The sequence below is a fragment of the Apis laboriosa genome, unplaced genomic scaffold (assembly GCF_014066325.1).
Source record: "Apis laboriosa isolate Shangri-la unplaced genomic scaffold, ASM1406632v1 scaffold81_cov154, whole genome shotgun sequence".
Classification (NCBI taxonomy): Eukaryota; Metazoa; Arthropoda; class Insecta; order Hymenoptera; family Apidae; genus Apis; species Apis laboriosa.
This window is the reverse complement of record NW_025224529.1, coordinates 1-26320: the sequence shown is the minus strand read 5'-3', so window position 1 is coordinate 26320 and position 26320 is coordinate 1. Positions and strand designations below refer to the sequence as shown.

The 26320-nt window shown below is 32.3% G+C and overlaps 1 protein-coding gene across 6 annotated transcripts in view; it reads left to right on the top strand.

Annotated features, from left to right (window-relative positions):
• Nucleotides 1–12714, top strand: part of LOC122719527 (hemicentin-2-like) — a 317917-nt gene extending 305203 nt beyond the window's left edge. For 3 of the 6 annotated variants that reach the window (XM_043945433.1, XM_043945431.1, XM_043945436.1), the window contains 3 exons: nt 4219–4467; nt 6615–6895; nt 10776–12714. In XM_043945433.1, coding sequence (XP_043801368.1) covers nt 4219–4467; nt 6615–6895; nt 10776–10919 — 674 coding nt within the window. In that variant the 3' untranslated portion in view covers nt 10920–12714. Of the gene's footprint in view, nt 1–4218; nt 4468–6614; nt 6896–7324; nt 7917–10775 lie in introns of all 6 variants that reach the window. The other 3 variants (XR_006347635.1, XM_043945432.1, XM_043945435.1) reach the window with 3 other exon arrangements.
• The last annotated feature ends 13606 nt before the right edge of the window (nt 12715–26320 follow it).

The window sequence follows — 26320 nt, the reverse complement described above, 5'->3', positions numbered from 1 at the left end:
ACGGAAGCCAGATGGATTTACGGTTCGTTTACTCAAGATCCATTTGGAATCGACGTATTACGACATATTCTTCTTCGCGTATCTACGTCTGAGCAATTTCACCGTTGCCATTTTCCACGGCAATCGATTAATCTGCCGTCGAGTTGAAGAGACAGCGGGATGGGAGTGGCGAGCAACCAATTTCGCGACGGAAAAAGTTTAATTACACCCGACGACATATTCTGGTGTAAACATGTCTGTATATCATGTAACCGTGGAAAGACAGCCGCAGTTTTTTTTCAAACTGAATCGAGGACCTCGAAGCAACGAAAGGATGTAGTTCCATTTTTACCAATTAATATGAAAATTTAAAAAAAAAGAGAAAAAATTACGAAATTACTTAACTTTAGAAAGAAAAACTATAATTAAAAATATATCTATCTGTTTTCAATTTGGAATATTATTTTAAATTTAGATTTGCAGCAAATTTCAATTACTTTATATCGACAATAAAATATTCGATTTATTCGACTCGCTGCAGTTTGTATTAATCAAAAATGGAGAAGATATATCGAAATTTTCTATGGATATCAAAAAATAACATTATTCTGTATTCGTATTGCAAAGCAATAATAAGATCCAAAAAGGATAGGTACGTTTTTCATCTATAAAACTTACACCAAATAATGCAGAATATCAGAATATTCTATGCAAAATGATTATAAAAAATATTTGCACATTGTATTTAAAATTAAAATTCGAGAAAAGAAAAATAAAATTACCTTGCAATCGCTGAAAATTACACATAATATCTCAAAAAAAAAAAAAACGATCAAAAAATGAATGACTTCTTTTTGCTTTAAGGTCCACAATTCTTTTTCCATCGAGACGTGGCTTGATCACCGGATGTCGTTTCGTTATCGTTCCTCCCCTTTCCTGGCATGATGTCTCTTTTTATTTTGTACACACCGACTTCTGCTCGCTAGTTTAAATCGGTCCGCTTTCTGCCGGCAATCAAAGTCTAATCAAAGTTTAACGAGTATCACGAATGTTCCCTGCTCGTTCGTCCAGCGCGGGGATTCAACGGGGTTCACGGCAGAACGATTGGTAAGAGTTACGCCGGATTTACGGCTCTTTTAAAAATTTCAGGGACCGGTCGACACCGTTGAATATGGACAACCCTCACGAATCCCAACGACTGAATTAAATTTTACCGATCGCTTTGATTACTTCCTGTGATCAATGGACCGATCACCAAGATCACGATTAAAATTTGAAATATGAAATTTTTCGCTATTAAAAGGATATCTGGATTTTATCTTTTTATCGACGCGCTTCTTGTGTTTTATTATTAGTTTTTGTATATTTAGATTTGTCTGAGTAGAAATTGTTCAATGTTGAAATAATAATTTCGAATTTATATTTTATAGAGTGTCATTAAAGAGGGAGCGGGTATTTATTTATTTTTTACAGCTTGCAATTTAATTATGAAATTAGATATAAAAGAAATTTAATAATTTATTTATCTTTAATTTTAAGCAAATAATTTTTAATTATTCAATTGCGTAAATTTCATATAAATTCTCGTTCTTATTGGATAATAAATTTTTTGAATACCTTTTGACGTTACATACATACATGTGAAATTATTTACAAAGAATTTTCTGCATAAAGTTTTTAAACGAAAGTAAAGCACGAGTAATTATTGTTCCATTAATTTATAATTAATTAAAAATTACAATAATAAATTACAAATTCTCTTTGAAATTAAAATTCACTATTGTATAAAATTCATGGATTTGTTGTTATATCATAATATTTGCTTTGATTCAGACTTTTGTTTGTTATATGTCGTATCAAATAATTTTTCACAAACGATTTTTATCAAAAAAAAAAAAAAAAAAAAAAACGTACATTTACGTCCGAAACATTTCATTCCATGTCATTTATGTCAAATAGGATAAATTAAAATTTATCATTTCAACTTTTTACTTTGATTTTTTCGACCAATTTTTTTCATCGCTTATATCGCGACTCTTTATTTACTGCAGTTTTTGGTTCAATGTTTATTTTGAACCGAATCCATCGATTTTGTTTTATGAAGTTTTTAAACGTATTCTCACTAAAAACAAAAAAAGCGCAATAGATGCGAAATTTCCATGGAAATACGAAAGAACGCGATTCTAAATCTACTTGGCCAATAAAGCATGCAATAAAACCAAAAAATTTGTTCAAACATTCGATATCTCCGAATCAGATACATTATTATATTGTAATCATTGGCTGCCAATTATAAAAATTTTTCGTTAAATTGTTCTTCAACAATATTTATTAAGTTTCGAGTACAAAATTCCTATTCAAAGAAAAAAAAAATCTTACGAAACGCATGAATTGCTTTGAATAAAATCTCGACATGTATAAATTATAAATATTAAACATTAATAAACATGAATTCAACGTTCTCAACACCTACGAGAAACTCTAGATATTAAACTATTTGCATTTCAAACAATCAATCAATTCATATCTACAATTCATATCGAAACTGAAAGAAAACTACGCACGAAAATCGTGCACATTTAAACATTCAACTTATACGTTTTAAAGACGAGAATAATTCATGGAATTCGTTTCCTCTATGGAATCGAAGCTCGTACGATTTAAAAATTTGATTTATACATATTTTCAGAACAAAAAAAAAAAAAAAAGAATAACGCAAATTTGTCTCCCGGTAGAATCAAAGCAACCATGCTCTTTTCAACCATCGCTGCATTACCACGAATGCATCCCAATTAATAGCTAACGAATAATCCGTTCGCTTGACAACGAGCAAACACGCCGCGCAACGAAACCAAACAGCCTTATTAATACTCGTCGAGCAAACATTTTCGCGCAAACACCAATTAGCAGGCACGATAACCGGGATAAGGCGCGTGGAAAAATCAGCGTGGAAAAATCGACGCTGGTCCGCGTACCTTTTGGCGCGAAACGGAAGCACCGTCCGGCTTAATAATTCACGACGATTACGCGCGGGGGAGGGAAGGGGTAAAATTTACAACGCGCGACATCGCCGCGACTAGCTTTAGCCCGATTAAAGCCTGAAGCGACTGCGGCCTCCTAACGGCTGATTTACGATTCACCCCCTGGCAGGGGTGCGTGCACGCGTTTGACCGGCGAAATCCGGATGCTGAGGATGATCCGTGCTCGAAATGAAAATGGCTGAGGATTTTTCTCGTTGTCGTGCGATTTCTTTTAATTTTTTCGATATTTCTTGGGATTTGTAAATTTTCTTTTCTTTTTTTTGTGCGATTATAGAAAGGAAATTGAAGACAGAATTGGAGAGACAGTTTATATTTTGATTTGGACAAATGAAATCGTTTTTGGATTATTTTTTAATATTAATACTATATTGTTTTTCAACATTTGAGGAAGTATTTCTGATTCTCTGTAGTATATCTTATACAATATTGATGCATCATTTCTGAAAATACATTATAAAAATAGTGTTATTATATATTATTATAAATAGGTATTATCTATTTTTAAAGAAGAAAAGAATAAAAATTGAACAATAAATTATGTTGCAATTATGTTTTAGTTACGAAATTAATTTATTTTTCTCTTTAATTGGAATAAATATAAACAATACTTTATTATTCTTTTCTTTTCTTTGGAGAAGTATCAAAATATAAGTGTCTAGAAGCCTTTGCATTTTACCTTAAATAATAAACACAATTTCTCAAAGAAAATTAATAAAAGAAGATAATATAAATAATTTTCCATATTGTCCAACTAACTGAGTCAATATAAAATTCGCGAATATCAAAAAATATTACCCTTATTTTAAAATTACCATTCTCCTATTCTAACTATTCTATTCAATTTTTCACAAATCAAGTTATTAGCTTTCACACGTCTCGAATATTTTAAACACAAAAAAGAATATTGAATTGCGAAACAAACCGCGATCATTCAATCCGTGTTCATCGCGAAAGAGAGTAACAATACCTGCGGAACTATAAATTTAAACGAATGTCGGCGAACGAAAATCGGTGATCAAATAGCTCACAATGCTCAGCAATGTGTACAGAGGATGGTATAGTTGTATAGGTGGCGTAAAAATACACATACTTGCGGCAATAATCGGGGGTACAGGGAGAAAACAGAGGAAGACACAGCAGATAGGTAGCACGATGGAAGTTCCGGTTGATCGAGCGTTTTCCATTGGTTCCATGACAGGGAACACGGACGCGTCAATGCTGAGCCCGTTGCTGCTGGGCCTCGCGGCAACAGCGACTTTTTTGGCCCTGGCCGTAGCTGGGATCCTGGCGGCTCTCTACCGGAAGCACTCGAACGGCCGCCCCGGAAGTCCAAAGCACGCTCCCATCGTGTGCGACCCTCCTAATACGGGTGCAACAACTCCGGTACACCCCCAGACCAAGCAGGCGGTCGATGACATCGATCCAGACATCATACCCAACGAGTATGGTGAGTATACGACTTTCCGATTGTTCGAAACTGTGGCTCCGAGTCATGGTCTACGTGCACGCGAACCTGTAAAGACTTGGTATACACTTGGTATTTATTTTTCCAATTTTCGGAAATTAAGTATGGAAATTAAGTGAATTGCAAATAATCTGAAATGAGGTGAAGTGTTGGTAGATTTTTGATGGGTGGATTTTGGAAGGTAAAATAAATAAGAGAGTTAGTGCTGTTTGTTTATCAAATTATAAGCAGAGTTTAAGTTTTAGATGATGCAAAATGGTGATAGAGTGAGACAGAAAGGAATCCCAATTTAAACTCCAACTAAATTATTAATTAACAAATGAGATTCAAGTAATTTTACACATCAATTTTAGTCCTTGTTTCAGCTCCAGAATCGATCTTATAAAAATATCTCACGAATATATACTTTGTATGTATACTCTATACGAAAAAGATTTAGGATAAATAAAATAAAATGTTGAATCCTTGAAGTTATTTGAATTCAAATATTTAAAGATCAAATTGTTCAAGCATCATGGATATCTATAATCTCATTTAAATGGAAGATTGTTTTCTTTAATTTTAATCTCAGAAAGGCAATTGTTTTGCATTTGGATTCCAATCAACGAATTAATTTTCGAAAATGCGTTCAATGAACAGTAGGGGGAAAAATCGATAGAGATACGATGGCGTATCATCATCTCATTCCGTTCAAATTCCCAGAATGTTAATGGCGAATGGTTTTGCGAAGGGTTCTTTTTTTCCATCAAAGATATTTCCGCGTACCAATGAATTTCGAAATGCATTGTCAGGTTAAATTGATACGCTTCAATACACATTAATAGGTCGGAAACGCGATGCCTTTATCCACAATGAATAGTGATCAATGTGTGCTCATCAAACTTCTACATTATTATCTCAGCATTAAAGCGGACGAACGCAAACGCATTACGTTTCATCGGAAGCTTTGATGCTTTCGAAAGAAAAATGAACGAGATTCGTTTCTTTGTCGACTACGAGTTATTTCTGAAAATATCATTTCACTTCAAATTACAGATTAATTCTTCGATCCCTTGTAATAATAATTCTTTGATCCATTCGAATTGTTTGAATTTCTTTGGTTCAATGAACGTCCATTATTTCAGATTGAATTCGAAGCTGAATCGCATAGCATAACTTTTAGTGTAATTTGTTTCTTTCGTAATTTTTAAGAAAGACTTTGATATGATCGGAATAAGCAATAGGATGAATATTAATTTATTGTAAGTAATATGTACTTACTTTGAGAAAATAAATAAATCATTTAGATTTTATTTATAAAAAACGTATGTAATATTTTTGCAAATTTAAAAGTACTATATATATTTTCGATAAGATTTTTTAGAAATTAAAATCATTTTATATGATTTGACTATATAATTTGTAAATGATAAATTGAATCAAATTTTACTCTTCGATTCTTTCAAAATATAAATATAACAGAATTCCATTTATATAAATCTGCCAAATATTTTTCTTGCTACTTGCGACTTTTCGTTCAAATAATCCAACTTTATGTTTACATACAAAATGGATTCAATCAAATACATTTAGCTTATTTTTGAAATCACGCAATATGTTATGACTATTACGTCTTTTGTTTTCATTCACAGTAAACATTCGTATAATTAGAATCATCGACGCTAGTTCGGATAATAATAAAATTTCATTTCGATAAATAAAAGATGTTCTACACTTTATAGATATACAATAAAATATCGATTATTTGAACTAATAATTAAGGCATATTCATTCTGGCATTCATATTCTATATTCTATATATAATCGATTATTCGACTAACCAAACTTTAAATTTTAATCTATGTTTGGATAATCAACTCCGTTATAATCAAATATATTATATTACAGGAAGTGAAATTTTCATATTAAAATTCATATAAATTCACAAATGAATATTCAAATTATCCATTCGTCCCTATTAAAAATAAGAAAAATGCTTCCATCGTGGAAGCACAATTTTTCCTGGAGCTCTTCTCTCTTGTTGTACGTATTGTACCGTGCACGGGGACTAAACTCTTGTCTAGATTTAATCGACTAATCTGCTTAACGTACACGCAACTTTATACGGTTTCGTTCGAATCTGTTCGCAGAGAGAAGACCTCTAACGTACACTCCGATATATAAGACGCCTCCGCAACGGAGAAAGAAGGATCGTGTCATGGACGAGGCGATCTCGCCAGAGAAAAGGCCGATCGTGCAACACGGTCTGGATCTACCACCTGACTCGTTGTTGAGCGACTGTCTGCCAACGCCGACCATAAATTATCCCCAAAATCACATATCCCAATCGAATACGTACAGCAATCCACCCACCATGGCTGACTTCAAGCAGATGGCAATGGACGATTACAATCAACGAAACAAGCAAAACGTGAGTTCTTCCAATCATTCTTTTCTCTGAAAGTAAAAATTTGTATGCATTTTTCGTATAATTGGGGGCGTAACTGCAAATATATTATACACGAGCCAGATATAAATTGGTGAGAATACAAAAAAGTAGACGGCTCCGTATAAAAAAGAAAAATAGAAGCGACCATGAAATTTTTAAACGCACCAAGTCACGCGCAATTCAAACCCATTTATTTTTGTCGCGTGAAATTCTGCTCCAACTTTTTTACAGATACAGCTTTGTTCAGTTAAAGCGAGGCAATTTATCACCGGTATAATATATTACGTGGGTGGGAAAATTTGAAATTACACATATACGAAAAGCATGACAAAATAAGGCCATTTATATAATTATGCAACGTGTTTGATAAAATAAACGAAAGTTTTTCCTTGAATTTTTTTAAATTTTCAGAAAAGAATAATAATATTTCGTTTCATCAAGAATCGAAATAATTCCGTATAAAATTAATTTGACTCTCGATGGCTCATATTTACATCATCAATCCGAAAGAGAAGTTAAATATTTCATAGAAATGGAAATGGACATATTTCAAAGCTTTCCCCGAATTCCAAATATTAACTTTACAATCGTGACGTATCGAATTTCATTGAAAATTCAGATATTAATGAAATTCCATCGAATTCTTCGAAAAGAGAGAGAGAGAGAGAAAGAGAGAGAGAAAGAAAAATACTATCAGATAGAGAGAATTACCTTCCCTCCCCAGAATCAACAAATTCACGAGTCACCATGATTGACGTTCCAAAAGGAATTCGAAGGTAAGCAAACAGAAACAAAAGTAGAAGAATCCACTAGATCATCCGGATTTATCGCTCTTTTCTCCGCTTCCTTTCAACCACGAAACTTTCCACGATTTCGCATTCTCTCGGGAAAAGGAAAAAAACGAGATCAGGATATCCCGGAACCGGAACTAATCGATCGACACCGCGGCCACATAAATCATCCTCAAGCGGGATAGGACAATTAGTCCCATAAACTCATTAAGGTCTGTAAATTTAATCGGGGATCCCCTCTTTTTTTTCTTTCGCCGATATCTAATAGAGTGTATTTAGTCGAAGCCGTTTGATTAATGAGAAGCAATTAACGCTTTCCCTGGCCACGGAAGAAGGGGGGTAGGGGGTGAAAGTTTGTAGGAGAAACGAGCGAATTACCGAACCGGCCGATCGATGAAACGTGATACAATATTCAACAGGGAGATTCTCTCTTCCCTCCCCCTCCCTCCTCCCTCTCTTTTTTTTTTTTACCCGAGGAAGCAATACAATCGATCCTCCCCTCGTCGACGCGATTCCTCTTCTTTATCGTGGCCAATCTCTGTCCCTCTCCCTATTCCTCCCCCCTCCGCCCCGCGTAACCAAACCGACAAGGTTGTTTTAAAATATTCGAAGTTTCGAAGAAGAGGAGGAGGAGGGGAGAGAGGGGATCCCGGGACACGAGCCAAGAAGTGGAGGGATCGGCTCGCTTTAATATACGCCAGTCTTCCACTTTAACTTTTCCGGTTTAGCGAAGCCTTGGGTTATCTGCGAGTTTAATTACGTCGAAGTTTCCTCGATAATTCGAGAGGGCCAGTCCCGATGCGCGCGTAACTCGACTTCCTTTCCTTTCCCAACGACAACTGGTCGCGTTCCATTAAACGTCTGAATAATTTTAATACCGATTTCGAAAACCGAGACCGCCGCAGCCTTTGTTCATTAAACAGCCCCTGGTATTCCCTCCCCCTGGATGTTTTCGTTTTCCACGAGTGGTGTTTTTTCCTTTTTTTTTTTTTGTTTTTCACGGAATCACATAACCCAGCCGCGGTTCTCGATTATTTTCGGGTGTAGCTCGCGTTCCAACCCCATTGGCTGTTCCATTATTAATTCCGAATTTGCAATTTTCACAAGTATCGATGCATTTGCATTTACTGTCCTCCTTTTTTCCATTTTCTCTCTCTCTCTTTCTATTTATCTGTCTGTCTCTCGTTCTCGAGCTCGCTCATTGTCTCTCTTTCTCTCTCATTCGTTGAACATTTCGCGCTGGCTGGTATCGTAAATCGAAAGTTTTGGTTATTTTCCGTGCGAACAGTTTATGCAGTTTTCGATCCCGCGATATATAGATTATGTAGATTATGGTTGTTTTAAGATAAGCTGATATTTTTTTCAGTGTGAAAATTATATACGCGAGCGGTGGAAGGTGTAATTTGTATCGTTAATGCGGTTTGTAACGGTGGTCAGTGTAATTCTGATGGGAATCTATCGGGCTGTATGTCCAATTAAGCGAGAGAACAATGTTGATGGTACGCTATACCGTTGAATTAATAGAGTGTAAGTAATTTTGCGTTTAGACGCAGGGTTTATCAACATGTGCGGACAGATATGATTATTGATCATGAAAATACGGGCATTTACAAAATTGATTACGTTAACGATTAATGATGGATGAATAATGGAATTTAGACGTGAAGAATTTTGTGTGATTTTTAAGAATTGTTCCGAATTCGTCTAATGTAAAATTCTATCGATGAATGGTTTAAAATTCTTATTTGCTCTTCGAGGAATCTAAATTGAGAGATTGATTGCTACCCAATTTAAAATAGAGAAGAGAGGGAAAAAATAAAGAATAAAATAAATAGAGAAATAGAAAGGAATTTTATTTTGGAGGAGAATAAATAAAAATTAAGATAAATGTAAAAGAATAGGATAAAAGGTAAGATAAAATAGAAGAAAATAAAGATATTTGTGCAAAAATGAAAGATGGAATGAAAATGGTAAATGTTTTGAATTTTAATATTTCTATTATTAATAGAAGTTAATAGAAATTATTAACTTCTAATTAAATGATAGTCAATAAAGTCTTGCCTGTTTGAAAAAATGAAAAATCATAAGTATTGGTCTATAATACTTTAATGAATTTAAATATAAATATAGAAGAAATAAAAAAAAAATTAACACAATATATGCCATGATTTTAAAGCAATTTGTAAAAAAATTTATCTCATCATAATTTAATAAGTTTAAAGTATACGATTTTAAAGAAAAGTATATTTTCTTGCTATGAGTTCATAAATAATGATTCAATCGTATAATGATTCAAGATGGAATCTATTTATTTTCAATTTAAAACCTGTTTTGAAATATCTTTGATATATTAAAGGAAAATATAGGGCGTTGTCGCAATATGGAAATGTGCAAACTCAATTAACATTGAAAAAACAAGTTGGAAAAAGCACATTTACCTTTCAGAAAAGTCTCTAAGGACTTGAGGTAACCTTTCGTAAAGCGTTTAACGTTCTCGACGCAATTAACTGAAACTCAATTTTAGCAAATGTTTACATCCTTCGAAAAGCGTTAAAGAGAGGATAATTAATCTGTCTCCTCAGGATCGTAAACTGGTTGAGCGCTAATTTCTATATCAAACTGAACAACTATTCAAACACGTAATTACATTATTATTATTGCTAAGATAAACGTGCCATTTTATCGTTTTATAATGTTTTATATGTGCCCCATTTCATTGAACATTTTTTCTTGGATCATTAAATAAAGCGTGAAAAATTGGAAATATTTACTGTTAATAAATTTATGTACATAATATTTATTTTAATACTTTGATATTGATCCAATATCAAGATATATCAAAGATAAAAAGATGAAAAGCTCGATACATATTCATCCTCCAACTTTAAAGTCGTTCTCTTCTAACAATTGAGAAAACTTAACTCGTCAAAATTTCTCTTCTCTCCAATATTAAAATCATCATTTTTTAGTACATCATCCTCATATCAATAGAGAAAAGAGAAAATACAAAGCTATTAACGAACAAGCGAAGTATTTGGCTGAAAACAAAGAACACGTTCGATTGATTGCAGATGTACTACAGCCTCCAGAGGTCAGGCAAAGGTTTGTCATCGATGCCGCAGAGGCCGGTCTCCTCCTCGGTCTCCGCGCAGGGGAAGTTCCATCAGCCGGAAGTGGTGACGCGCTCGAATCGGATACAAGAAAGTTGTATATAAATCTCGCGATCAAAGTCTCGCCGTGTCGAGAGACTCGAGTGGCTCAGAGAGCGTTCTCTCAAAGAGAAGCTAGTTACAAATTGCGCGGGAATCCCCAATCCCACAAAAGGGGAGGAATTCTCGAATTCTCGCGTGAAATCTCGTGCGTTGCGTCTTCCTAAGGTCGACGACTCTACGTTACGAAAAACGTTGTACAAAGAAAGGAAAAATAAGAAGAAAGAAAAGAAGAAGAAGAAAAAGAAGAAGAAGAAGTAACGAAATAAAAGAGAAAGCGAGATGAGAAATTTCCGGGTCGTCGTGACGGGAACGAGGAATAGCATACAGGCGATTTTAGTCGTGTAGATTGGACAAGTGGAATATCGGGATACTCGACGAGTTAATGAAACGTCGATGATTAGACAGGAACTCGATGCTTGATGGAGTGTATCGGATCGTGATGGGTTCTCGTTCGATTGTCCGTTCTTTTTCTACCTGCAGATTTTTATAACGGAGTACGGCCACGTTCGCGAATGAAACGAAGAGACCGGGTTTCGAAGAGGATGGAAACCGAGTGCCCGATAAAGAGAGAGGTCCAATTTGACGGTGGATCGTCGTCGAATCGCCCGACACGTGGTAACGTGGAGGGATATCGAATGTCCCGTCCTCGTTCTCGGCTCATGTACCGAGAACCCAGGATCATCCGTACATTTTACTGTTTATATGAGATTAGTTTTTGTACAAAGATTCTATTGTAAATAGGCGAGATAGCCTGGCCCTAGTTGGATAGTCACAACCGATGTCCGAATTTCATTCGCTAAAAAAGTCACGTGTTGTTAAGTCAGGGGAGAGAGGATTGTTCGGTCACGTAAGATAAATACTCGATGGCATACGAAATAAAGAGAATACGTTTCATCTGTTTTACAGAAACGAGTGCCTCGCCCACTTGTCGTCCTGTCCGAACCTTTTCCCGATCTTCTCTATTTAAGAGAGGAGAGAACGTACGGAATGAACAGCCGAAATTTCGGCCGCACGTGAGCCGAATCTCGTTACACGGTCCAGTGTCCATCACGTTCCCTATGCCGAACGTGAAGGAAATCTTGGGGTGCATCCACGACGATGAAAGTACCATGAAAATTTTACTCCAAGTGGGATCACACGATGGAGTGTTTGGCTTAAGAAGTTGGCCGAAATTCAAATTTTCAAACTCTTAAGGACGTAGGAAGTATGCTTAAGATGAAATCGATTATGCATTTGGAAATAATCCAAAGATACACTATTATATAACTTGTTAACAGCGTTTTAATCTATTTGATCGTGTTAAAATTATTTTAAAATTGCTGGTAAAATTTTATTATTATTATTATTATTATTTTTTTTTTTTTTTTTTTTTTTTTACGTATGTGTTTGATCTTTAAATAAGAATCTTAATATGAAAATTTTTTTTTGGCCAGCTTTTTAAGTTGAGTATTCCATAGTACTGTTCGAGAACGGGCTCAATTTTAACGATGATTAAAATATGATTAATTTTTTTTGTTCAGTATAATCTAATGTTTAATCGAATTTATATTCTAGTTTGGAATTATTTTAATCTTAATAGAGATATATTTTGTTTATTGAATCGTGTAAACATTATTTTGCCTAATTTTTGCCTTAAACGAAGCTGGATGTATCGTTTCGATTCATTTTTTGTTGGCATTATTGTCATTTGGATATTCGATCGATATGTTTTTATGTATTATAGCGCTTCAATATAAATTTTATTTGTCATTTGTGTTGTTGTGTTTCAACAATTTATTTCATTTTTCTATTCTGTTTTTCTTAACACGTATTGTTAGGCGAAAATACGAGATCTGAATAATACATTGGCAATCAATCTTTGTAAGTATTCATATTGATTATTTAATGTCAAAAGATATTTTTGGCTGACAAATATTTTTAGTTTATATTTTATTTAAGCATGACTTTTTTAAAAAAAAGAAAGTATAATACCTATAAATATATTTTAAATAAATACTTAATTATATTTTAAATAAATAATTAATCAAAGGATAAAAAATAAATATATTCTTTTACTTCTGATAATCTCGTCCCTGTGATAATTAAATACACGTATAAATATATTCAATTCATATTAGTCTAATTATTTATAAATTTAAGTCCAAATAACTGTTCAAAGTTATATATATAACTGCAGAGTGTTTAAGATTACTTTGATTAAATTTTTACGACATAATTTTACATACACAGATCTTATAATTCGACTAGCAATATACAAAAAAATTCTACAATTTTTCTAACGATATATATTTTATTTTACATCTATTGATTTTACTGCAATATCGACGAAAGGATTCGAATCATTAAAGTCTATTCAATTCAACCTACATACATCAAGTCAGGTAAGTATTATCTCACATTTATTAATTATATATAAGTATCTTAATAAGTATCATAAATTAAGAAAAAAGTTTTTTTTCTCTTCGAAATAAATTCTATCAATTTTAGTGACTTTGTTCCATCCATTTGCGTTTGAAGACTTGATGACAATCTATCTTTACTTCATCCAACTTCACCATCGATCTTCCAAGAAGTAGAACAGTATACAATTTGATGGTACTAAGTCTGAGCTGTAAATAAGCTGCAAAAGCTATCTTCTTATCGAGTTCACGAAGCTTTATTCTAAATTCCTATTTTCATTCTTAAGTGTTAAGTTGTATTTTAATCGATTCGCAATATTTCAAAAATCATAGAGAATATTTGCAAAATATTTCCAAAAAAGTATATTTCTTTAGAGACTTCCATCCATAATACGCTAGTTAAGGAAAATTGATAGTCTTGTCATCGTTAGTTTTGAAGGCAATTCGCGAAACGGGGTTGCAAAGAGTGGGAGAGCACGCCCTATTGGACGGAGGCGCATTAATTCGAGCATTTCCAGGGAATCCCGTAGCGCGACGGTGTTTGCATACATTGTGCACCTTCGGTCTTGCTAACAGGGACTAACCCAGCCACACCGACGAACCCTATTATTCTATGTGCCAACCTTGTCTCTGGGGCTGTTAAGACGACCTCGATCTCTACACCGAGTATGCTTCGCTCAGCCTTCCCTGCGCCTCAAACTGTCACCCCATTCTACCCGTGAATACACTATGTAATTACGATGCATCCAACCATTGTAATCCGATGATTTTGTAGTGGATACAGATGTGGCGTACACTCATGATCGTCGTTGCTCCATCAACGAAACCGTCTGTGCCCACGTCTAATTGGTCCTTCGAATTTTGGATCGAGCGACGATAGACCGTGTTCCCTGCTCGGATCATGAAGGACGGTTGATTTTGCTTCGATGGCTTGTTTGATGGAGGGATCTTTGTGCCCGTGCTAATTGCTATTTTCGAGGGCTTGAATCGGTTGTACCGATTCTGGTCTCACGTTGATCGCTTTGGAACCTGTTTACCGATTGTTGTTAATTTGAGGACTTGATTTATTTGCTGCTACGAAGGGGATCGGGATGAGGATGGATTCGAGGATGGATGCGTTTACGGTTTAGTTTATGTTTAAAATGAAAGTATGTAAATTAGTGGAATTAATTGTAAATGAATTATGGACACGAAAGATTAAGAAAACCTATTTTATTGTAGATTAAACAAAAATTTGCCCATGTTCGTTGTTGAATAAATGAAACAAATCATAGACTACATTCAGAGCAAGGTTTTTCTACTCGACGACTCGTTGGAATTGGTATTACACTTCCATGAAATGCAAATCACAGGTTATGAATTAATGTTGAAACACGATTCTTCCACTATCTGCTTAACCTACTTTTACCATAACCGATGACTAGACAACTGTACTCAAAACTATTCAAAACCTAGTTAATCATTTTGTTCTAAGAAATTTCCATTGGGACCAATGAATAATGTCAAAAATGACTTAAAGTCATTTCATATTTTTTGACAATATTAATTATATTAAATGAAAAAGTATCTTCGAGAATGTCCTATTTATCTGATTATATATTTTAACTGGAAAATATGTGATGCATGTAAATGCACAACATGTAAAATACGTGTCGATATGTTCCATAGGCCATAGGTATCGTTCTCTAATAATTAACGAGCTCGCGGTATGGTCATGGAATCGTAGTCTAAATTACTGCACTTACCTACCTAAACCGCCCATTAAATCTACACAGAAACATGTATTATTTTAAGCACAGCCTGTTGTGATCGATATGAACAACGTATGCCTGGTTCATAAGTATCGGGTTTAGCCTGATTTGTACGTTTTGTTTAAACGTTTCCCTCATTTCCAATTACACAAGCTTTTCTCGTAATCACTGTCGCCTTGACATCTTTCCCGAGTATTGTAAATTTTTTATCAGAGATTAAAAATGATAATTGCAGTTAATATTTTTTGACAGATATATTTGATTATTATATTATTTGAAACAGAATAATAATATTTAAAAATTAAGATTAGAAACAAGAGTTTGGATTAATATTTAATCTATTAATATTTAATATTTTGAGATACTTTTTTCTAAATTTATTTTTATCAAAAATCTATTTTATTATTTTTAATTGATATCATCAGATTCGCCATAATTTTAGACTAATTCACTTTCATTTCGTATATTACATTTGATGTAAATGCCATGAAAAAAATTATAATACAATTAAATATCTTTAAATCAAGCAATTTAAATCGAGTATATTTTAGTTTTATGATTTAATAATTTCGATATCCCGAATTACATCCATTTTATCCAATTTATTATGAAATAGTTGCAATATCAGTTATTCTATTATCTGGTATGATTAACAACGATTTTGAAATTATTCATGTATTCGAAATCGAATTTTCCAAATAAGCAAGTAAATTTATTATTTCTCCTTTCAAATTATTACAATACTCGTTATGCAAATATAATTAAGTAAATTAATTCGATGAAGAGATACTTTTCCAATGATTTTAACGAGTTTGAATTATGTTGTTGCAACTTTTTTTCATAACGACTTTTCGAGTTATAAGCAAAAGTATTTTTCACAGTATATATAAGAAAAGAATTGCTCTAAATAACTTTAATGATATATTTGAAGATCATTGAAATCGGTGAGGAGGTAGCTTTTTCACAAGTTCGCCAATTATTCTAATTGAAACTTTCAATCGTCTCTTGGAATTGCTTGTGCCAACTGGTTTGCTTTGATGTCGTCTATTGTCTCATATTTGTCTTGTAAGCTAAGGTCATATATACCCAATGGAATAGGGTACTTAATACTATCGTGGAGAATTAACCAAAATGTCCTCCGAGTATTGAATCGAAGTAAGATCTACAGTTGATTCAATTAACGATTAACTTCAGTGAACTTTCCAACTAACTGTTTCTTAATTTCTTGAACAAATTGAGATGGATGAAATGTGATTACGAGTTAAAGTGTTTTGCTGAATTCGAATTACAAGTGTAATTTATTTGTAATTTATTTCTGTTTTTTTTTAATGAAATATAATTGAGAAATTATAATTACAAAAAACTCATTTATTCTTTTATAAAGCGAATGATGTAAAGATAGACAGTGTTGATATCCATGAATAATACAATATATCATATTATCATCAGATAAAAGGCAAGAAGAGTCGATAAGAATCGACAGTTAAAATTGTAATTAGGTATGTTCAGAAAACAAGGGGCGTAATTTTGAATAAAAAATTAACAACGAAATAAGAGATATGAAACGGAATTTTAAACGTTGCATGCTACTTAAAACGATCTATTATCATCATAAGTAATCAAGAGTTATAGTTCTACGATTATCAAAAGTATCTTAAATATTTATGAAGAAAGTGTTTGAGCTTTGTTTGCTGCAATATTCTTTGAATTTCTTCATTATGTTCTTGTCTTCATTATGTATTCATATCAGATTATCTAGATTTAAAGGTTGATATATACATTAATGTGCAATGATATATAACAAGTACAATTCTTGAAAGAAAAAGAAACATGTTTTCTATTGAAGATTTTATAAAATATTTTCCTTCATCTTCTTAATTTCTTCATTTTCTTAATTTTATGCACATTTTAGATATTTATTAATTCTTGATTGAATTTCGTATTCAATATCTCTTCCATTAATTTCATAATTAATTATCTTCCTTATTAAAACTTTGGATATCATAATATAGAAGTAAGAAGAATGAAGATAATCAGTTATATATGTAATAATTTGCAATGGTTAATAATTATAGGCGTATTATTGAATAAATTCTTTTTCATAAATATTTTAAATCACATTTTCAAATTTATTTTCAATTACATTATAAGTAAATTGTATTTTACATATGATCTATAAAAAGAAAAATAAAAAATCACTATCGAAATCCAAAGGATAATGGAAAACAAAGAAGAATAAAGTAATATCCTAAATCCAGATTAAAATTCATCTACGTTTCGTTATCTTAAACTGTATATATAACTATAAGTATAAGTATATCCTACGTTTATAGCACGAAAGAAGCACTAGTAACTTTCTGCTTTCGAGATGCAGATGAGCATGCATCGCATACAAAATGCGGCCGCGTGCTGCATACGATTCACCTAGGCCGCCAACCTGAGTCGAGGATAATCGACAGTGTCTGATGTCTAGAGAAGCACGTAAATAATCGCGGATCGATGACTGCAAAGTGACATGTGCAAGTGGCCGATGGATACTCTACCTATGAATGTTGAAAGAGACAAGTATCGGTTGGGTACCAACAGTCAATGCGACGATTACGTGTGTCACATCGTTTTATCGATCACCGTCGAAGAAATGAAATCGACAATCGAATATCTCGTCAAACGTGATGGATCGATCGTTTACGATGTCGAGCAACTTGATTTCCATAAGAATCTACAAATTCTTGTAAGGGAAAATTGCAATACGAATCGTTCGATTGGAAAATGAGTTTTTGGAGATCTTTATCAGTTGGATTGGATTTTCGAAATGATATGAAATTAATTTGTCCGTTTGATTCTTCGAATTATGATGAATTAGATAATTATAAATTGTAGATAATAGAATATATAATTCTTGAAGGAGTTAAGGAAAAAAAATTTATTTAGGAATGTTTGCAACATTTTTATGATTATATGTATTGTACAATAATTTTTTGATTTATAAAAATGAAAAAAAATATAAAATTATAAGTTTATAAATTTTTCTACCTCACAGACTTATGATTAATAAGGTTTCAGATTGGAAATGTGTAGGTTTAGGTACCAACATCAAGTTGGCGTATTGATTTTAGAAACCATATATCTATCAGATATACAATTAATGTTATGATCAATTAATTTGAAAAATTGGAAATTATTAAAAATATAACTTTAACGAAATATTCGAACATAAAATAACGAATTTTCAATTTCAATAAAATCAAGAAAACACGAAATTTTAACTTTGGAGGAAATGAAACAACTTTATATTGAAAAATATTTCCCAGGAAATTACTTTTTGTGTACATTGAATACATGTATAATTACGTAAATGTTATGTAAACTGTTTATTAAATGTTCAAACATTTTATAATTCTTTATTTGATTTGATGTAATTAAAGTTTTTTTCTTACAGTATTGCTGAAAACTAATTCTATAAAAATTATTTGACTTCGTATATATATTATTGTGATGTAAATTTTAATGATTTCATAAATGAGTGAGAAAATAAGTAAAGTAATTGAATATTTATGTACTCACATGAATGTATTTTATATTTTTTTCTTCCATTCTTTTATTATTAATCAGTACATCCTAAATATTCCAATTAATTTCTTTATTTCTTTCATTTACACTTTAATCTCTATAACATTAGATAAAAAGTAAAGATAAAAAAATAAGAAAAAATAAGAATACCAATATCCCTGTTTCTTAGAAACATCAAATCCTACATTCATACTTCTACAAACTTGAAAGAATATCAATAGAAATACATCAATAATCAAATCAAAATTAAGCAAACTGGTTGAGCAACCATTTCATCCGGTAGAACCATATAATCTGACTGGATTACACAGTATCTCCATAACTTTCCATTCCCTTTCCATCACTGTCCCTCATTCGCAAGTTAGCCTCAGGCATTGTTCGCATACGCAATAGTCTCATTCCACTTTTACGAGCGGCTACGATCATTTTTTACGAGCCATTCTCGTTGTCCAGAATCCATCTGGCGTGCCAGAAGAGCAATCACTCGTCGATCCATCCCCTCGCAATCGTCGAGGATTCGCTACAAAAGTGGATGGTACCCGACTCTTCGAGTTTCGATCGTCGATGAAGGGAGAGGAAGCGGAAACGAGCCATCGAAGACGGCTCGTCACCGTAAATCCTCGCGCATCTGGACGCCTTTCGAACGTTCCGCGATGGCATACGCCGAAACAGCGATGAGGATGGAAATTGGTGGTGGAGGGGATGGAAAAGTTTAGATTGAAGTTTCCGTGCGAATGAAAAGTTAAGCACTGTCAATTGCATCGTAGCAACCTGCGGTTAACAATCGAGACGTTTTTCGAGTAATTTTCCATAGTCATACTGCGCGAAAGGATTTTAGCGTGGAGAAGAATCGTGTGGTAGATTTCGTTCGTATTGGAGAGCGTCCGTGATTGCGTGGAATATTATCGATGACGAAGAGTGAAGTAACTTGTGATAGGTTAAGGATTTTTGTTTCGAGACGAGGATTTGACATTTGTCGATGATGAAATTTTGGAAAGCATTCCATATGGATCCTATCTACATTTAAAATATTTGTATGAATCGAATTATTTGACATTCGATATGTAATAATTTCAATAACTTTTTAAATAAAATATGTTCTTCAAACATTTCATAATAGAATAAGTATAGTTTTCATTTTGATATGTGTTATAGAAATCATTCTAATTAATTCTTGAAAACATTTACATACACGTCTTTCATGTATTTATATTTTCAGCTTAAACCATCGCGAGTTCGTTTACCAACAGGCCGTAAATCGTAGCCATGTTCCAAATTTCATAACAACATCCACCAAGAAATTAATTTCTTACGCAGTAACGAGATTCGAAAACGTGGCAGTGAATCAATTAACGCGTAATTAACTCGTAACAGGTATGGAATTGAACAGGTGGAATTACGTTATTCGAATCGTCACACCGTTTACCTTGACTAATTTCTGGTATACATGTATTTTCAGTTTAATAAGTGGCGATGAATATGATAGAATTTGAATATGTATAGTATATCGTGAAATGAATCAAATATATTAAATCAGGTATAATTTTTCGATGAATTTATGATCAGATAAGTATCTTGAAACTTTTGGAAACTTAAAAGAGAATACATGGTTGTGGAGAATGGCTCTAAATATGACGTATCTCATTTGATATTATTTTTATATTGCTTCTCGCATATTCAAGACTGTAACAAAAATCGAAAAAAATTCCCAATGATGAATATTCGATAAATATAAAAAAAATAGTCGTAAATGAATAATTTAAATCTTTCAAGTTATTTAGAAAAATACATGACGAGTTTCCATGGCGTACGAGTGTATTAATGATTTAATTTACGATTTCGTTATATCGTAGCTCGTATTATATCTTAAAATAGATTGTTCGTATAATAGACTTAACACCAGCAATTTGGAAAATCACGAATACCTGACGTAATAACGTCAATCATAACACGCTCTATGGTTGATTATAAACGCTTTAAGGCGTCGATGGAAAAGTTTTGCGAGAGGTACGATACGATCGAGAGGGATGATCGTGACTTATCGAAAAGTTTAAATGGCGGTCGTTGAATGGCGAAGATTGAACTAATTAAAGGCTATTATGTTTCATAATTATTCGATAGCCGATAGTTCAAATTTGATATCAAAACGTTTTAGATGAAAAATGGTTTTACTTGCGAATGTGAATTGTTTGATTGTTCCATTTATTGGAAATTGGAGTGAAGGAGGATATAATTTAAAAATTTTTTAATAATTTTTTACGATGCTATAAAAGTGCCAACGACTCTAAAATTAAACGATACTCTAATCTCGAAGCTAGAACGACGTGATAACAATATAATATCTTTCGAAAGATTAAACTTGGGAATATATCTTCCATACGATATAGCAATATCTCGTTAACTGTCGTGTTAACTGTCACAAAGTTACCTCTATCAATTAATTATTTGCTTCGATAAAATAAATAAATATTCGACTTTTCCATTAGTATAATCTTATTGTTAATTAACTACAAATCATTTGTATATAAATATTATTAAAGAAATCTATCTATTTATATTTTTGAAGAAAAGTAATTTCAAGATTTTGTAAAATCAAAAAGACAATATATTTACTACAAAGCATAATAAATAACTCATGTATATAAATTAATTGCTTTTATAAATAAAATTTTAATTATATCAAAGTAATACAAATCGTTTAAGTAATCTCTATTAAAAAAATTTCTATAAACATGAATCAATTTTAAGGAATATATATTTATGTGTCGAATGGAATTATAATCAACGAATATCGAATAAGTATGATTGACAATTGACGAATAAGTCCAATATTAGTTACTTCGTGGTTGAATGAAATAAATTGTACACAATCTTTATTCCAGACAGTACCTGATTGATGCATGTTTCTCCCAGATCCGACGTGAAAAAGTAGTTCGCCTATCAAATGTCGATAAAACTGGCCGGAGCCAATCTTGAAAATTGGCATGGAAACAGCCATAGTGAATACTTTTCTAAAGATATTATAAAACACAAATCGATATACTTGTACGATTTTATTGTTATATTCATTTTTTAAAAATTGGAATATTTGTTGATTTATATGTTGAAGTAATAATAGATTTATTAAAAACACAAACATGTTGTTATTTTCAAAAAATATACAACACGTATGATGTTGCAAATATATATTTCGCACAATTTATCTTTCTTCTTTAAAATTTTTTTTCAATTAAATAAAATAATTTAATTTGGTTTCTTTCAAATTTACAAAATTAAATAACTTGACATCCTTTATATCATTCGTTTCAGCATGTTTCATTAAAAATTCTTTTTTTTTTAAATTCCATCGAAAAAACTCGAATAATACCTTTTGATATCATGATCAAAGGTTTGAAACCGCTTACAGAAACTTAAAAATAGCTATTTAAATACTGTTAAATTTCTACATCTGTTCTCTATTATCGTAATTACCGTTTTTTTAACGTGCCGACTTGTCGTATTTGTTTCCACGAAATGTGAAACTTCACGGGTTAAAAGTTTGTTCTCGCAACATACTAGAGATATTCAAATATTCTTTCGTGACCACATCACACGGCCAATTTAAATACAGAGAGGCTCTGTTTAAAATAATTGTACAGAAGAATTAAAAAACATATAGAGTAAGTTTCCTTGTCTCATATGCCGGGTAAAATGGATATAACTTTACCTAGAAATACTTTCCGCTCCGAATATTTTTCATGTTATATCTTTCCATTTCATCTTTTGAAAATATGAACAATATGCTAATTTTAGACGAAAATATTTGCTAAATGTGTATAAAATTTGAACGCATTTGTATTGGAAAAAATTTTATCTCGAAAAGATAATGCGAAAATCGTTTCGTTCATTTACAGATATTATTTTACTCTATTTTATTAGGTCGATCGATCAACAAAAATCTCCATTATTCTCTATCCGCACCAATCAATACCCTAATACTACAATCTACCGCAATCTACAATCAACTCTCGTATCGTTCGTTTCACTCAGACAAACGCATCGCAGAAACCGTGTTTCGACGAAATCCAGTCAGTCAGCAACTCACCAGTCCAAACTGGAACACCAACAAACAAAGAACATATAGGTGAGTTTCAAAGCATTTTGAAAAAAAAAAAAGATGCTTACCTCCCCTCAGAAACGAATAAAAACCAAATTCGAATGTAAAAACGACGAGGAACGCGTCTAAAAAGAGAAAAACAATTGCGAAGGCGGTTGCATATTCGTGGGGCAAGTTGGTTGAGAGGGCGCCACTTTCGGTTCGACGATTCGCAACCAACCGTTTATTTTCCAGGATGTTAATATGCCGTGCATGGTGAATTTCAGGGTAGAAGACTGGCTAATAAAGGGTGGCTTGACTTTTGTCGTCGCGTGGATCGCAGATGGGAAATTAGAAGGAATGGTTGACCGAGGCGGACAACCGCCACCGTTCAAGAACAATTTTCGACCCCTGCCCACCATCCCAGACTCGCGTCAAAGAGGAACGCACGCGAGTAAATGGAATTAGCAAGTCAACCGACGTGTTTCTCCTCGGCTCATTTTACTTCTTGAGATTTCGGCTAATTTATACAAGTGGCGCGTTGCAATTACATAGTCGAGGGTTACAAGTTGGCTTTAGTTTCGGTCTGACTGGCTCCTTAGGCGAGAGAGATCTCGTTCGCTGGTACGAGAGAGGGAGAAATGTTTGAGGGGCACTCCTCGCTCGTCGAAACGGTTAATTTTGCAACGACGGGTACCGTCTCACGGAGTTTGGCTTATTATGCAAGAGATACGGCTAATTGCTACGCGTCGTCGCTGGGAGGTGGTGGAAACGAGCCGTGCGATTGTCTGCTTAGAGATCGCTTCAGTTTCGACGGTTTGACACGTTCGTTTGAACAGGTTAGAAGTTATTGAAATGAGGATAGGTTTAAGGATTCGTGAAGTGAGAGTCTGCGAAGTTTTGAGAACGAGAATGAATCGAAGTTGAAACTTAAAATGGTGGATTTTAATTAAATAATAATACGGATTGTTAATTTGCGTACGTATTTTTATAATAATGGAAAAGTAATAGTTTTTTTAATTTCATACCATTATTATTTTGTATTTTATGTTTTTATTTTTGAGAAAGAATTCATAGTTGGATATTAATGATTCCTAAGTATTTTAATATAAGTCAAATAGTGTACTGTAAAATATGTTATAACGAATTAAATTACATTTAAAACCAGGTTTTTTATATTATATTTTCGTAAGATATTTTAATATATGTATAATGTATGTATATGTATGTATATGTATATGTATATATATTTAAGGCTAGTTTTAAGCTCATAAAGTTGGGAATATTTTATTTGAAATAAAGCAACCAATAAAAATTTAGAATAATGAATTATTTTAAATACCATAGTATTTTTATTCTACATACAATCCAAGAGAAATAATTTTATTCCACGTGAGATAAAAATTATTTTCATCAAATAACTTTATTTAAGAGTTTGTAATTTTCATTTCATTTCATCATTTAAATAAAAGTGATTATACATTCTTTCTATAATTATGTCATTTAGAATATATCCTTATTGCTATTTGAAATTCACAAAATAGAATCATATTAAATTTATGTTGTGTTCGCGAGAAAGACAATCTTCCATTAATCATTATTTTATCGATTCACCTTCTTACGCTAATACGTCTCAAACTATCAATCTTACAAGCCACGACAACGCAACCTTGTTGAAACGACATCGTTAATTGAATCCTCTCAACAGCTTAACAACTTATCCCTTTACCTAACCCATTTCGAACTAATGTCTGTCGAATTTTAATCAATTACTGTCAAGTCAATTTCTCAATACAATAAAGCTATGATATCATATTGGCAAATTTAAATAATTTTATTTATAAATCGTAAATGAAATCGTTATAATAATAGAAACTGTTTGAGATATTTCAAGTTTCTTTATTTAAATATAAAATTCATTATTTATGCAGTATTTATGAAATACAATATCGAAAGATTTTATCGGCTTTCATTCACAACTGCAACTTGGTTTAAATTTTAATTGTCCCATTAATAATTGTAATATTGTTTTCATGCTTGTTAATTTTTGGATTATTAATTAAAAAACTCATGATCAAATGCCACATATTACAAAAAAGAGAAAAAAAATATTGCAATAAAGAAGGAAAAATTAAATGGATACTTAATTTCATGAGCAGAAGATGTCAATCAAATATGACACATCATGAGATTTAATTTCATTAATTTCATTTCATCAGATTTCTCCTATAAAATATTTTAAAAAATAAGTGAAAATTGATATTATAATAATCATTAATGAACTAAAACCAATTATTATATGAAAATTAAAAAAGATTAAGGTACATGAGAAAAACTTAGAAAGTTATTTCAATCATATATTGTATTCCATAATAAATATCATTTATATGGATATTAAAATATTTCAAATAGTGTTTTATTTTAATCCAAAAATATGCAATTCACTTTGAACGTGATCTCGTTTCTCTCTTTCGAAATCCAAGTCAATTTAGTGGCTCGAAATTGAAACGATGACCATGAAAAATGAAATATATAAATTATGACCCCGTCGTTGTGACAAATTAACAAATCCTGGAGTAAAAGGAATGGAATACGGATCGTAATGTCTCAATCTATCATTGGAGACAGTCAAAGTTGAAACACGAACGAAAAATACTGTATATCGTAGAATTTTTTAAGCACAAATATGAGCATCATTGTATTCTATATAAAAATATATAAAGCCATTTATAGTAAAAAAACAACAGATTAAGAGATATTCAAAAAAATTGATATATTACCAAAACTATGTATTTTTTGCTACTTATGGCTCAAAACTTTTTTGAAAAGAATGCTGGGATATTACATTAAAAAAAAGTGTATAGATCTACTTAAAAAACCATCGTTTGCTTTCATAAATCCTTTACGCTTCTATGGAGAAAAAAATGAATGACGGAAGGATGTATCTCCCTCGAAACGCATCAACTTCTATTCGAAACATTTTTTAATATCTCCAAAAACAAGCGCGATACAAGAGAAAGCACTATTTGGACACCCGGTACAATTTATTATGCAATCGACTGTTAAAAACAAACGAGATATTACGAATAATGGAATGAATTCTTCAAAAGGTAAAAAAAAACGATAAAAAACGCACTAAAAAAGTAAGCTTTCATGATACAGGATAAGTGTGCAAAAAGTGAATATCCAAATTAATATAAAGTGTCAAAAAAAATGCTTTGAAGCTCTAAAAGGAGTGGCAACGCTAAGAGAAATGGTTAAAAAATAAGTACGAGAAGGATAAGCATACGATAAAGATGAAAAAACTCCTTTTAAATCATGTTCTCCTAATAGAAAAACGAATTGTTGGCTAACAGTTTGATTCGCTCGAAGTTTACTCGGAAATTTCCAAGAATTTGACGTCAGCTACAAGAACATTGAAAATTCTAGGAATTTGACCCCAGTTCCAAGAATTTCAGAGATTCCTAGAATTTGACGTCATTTCTTGGAAAAATTTTTCGATCGACCTCCTATCATGTCATGTTCTCCTAATACAAAATCGAATTTTTGGACAAGAGTTTGGTTCGCTCGAAGTTTATTCGGAAATTTCCAAGAATTTGACGTCAGCTC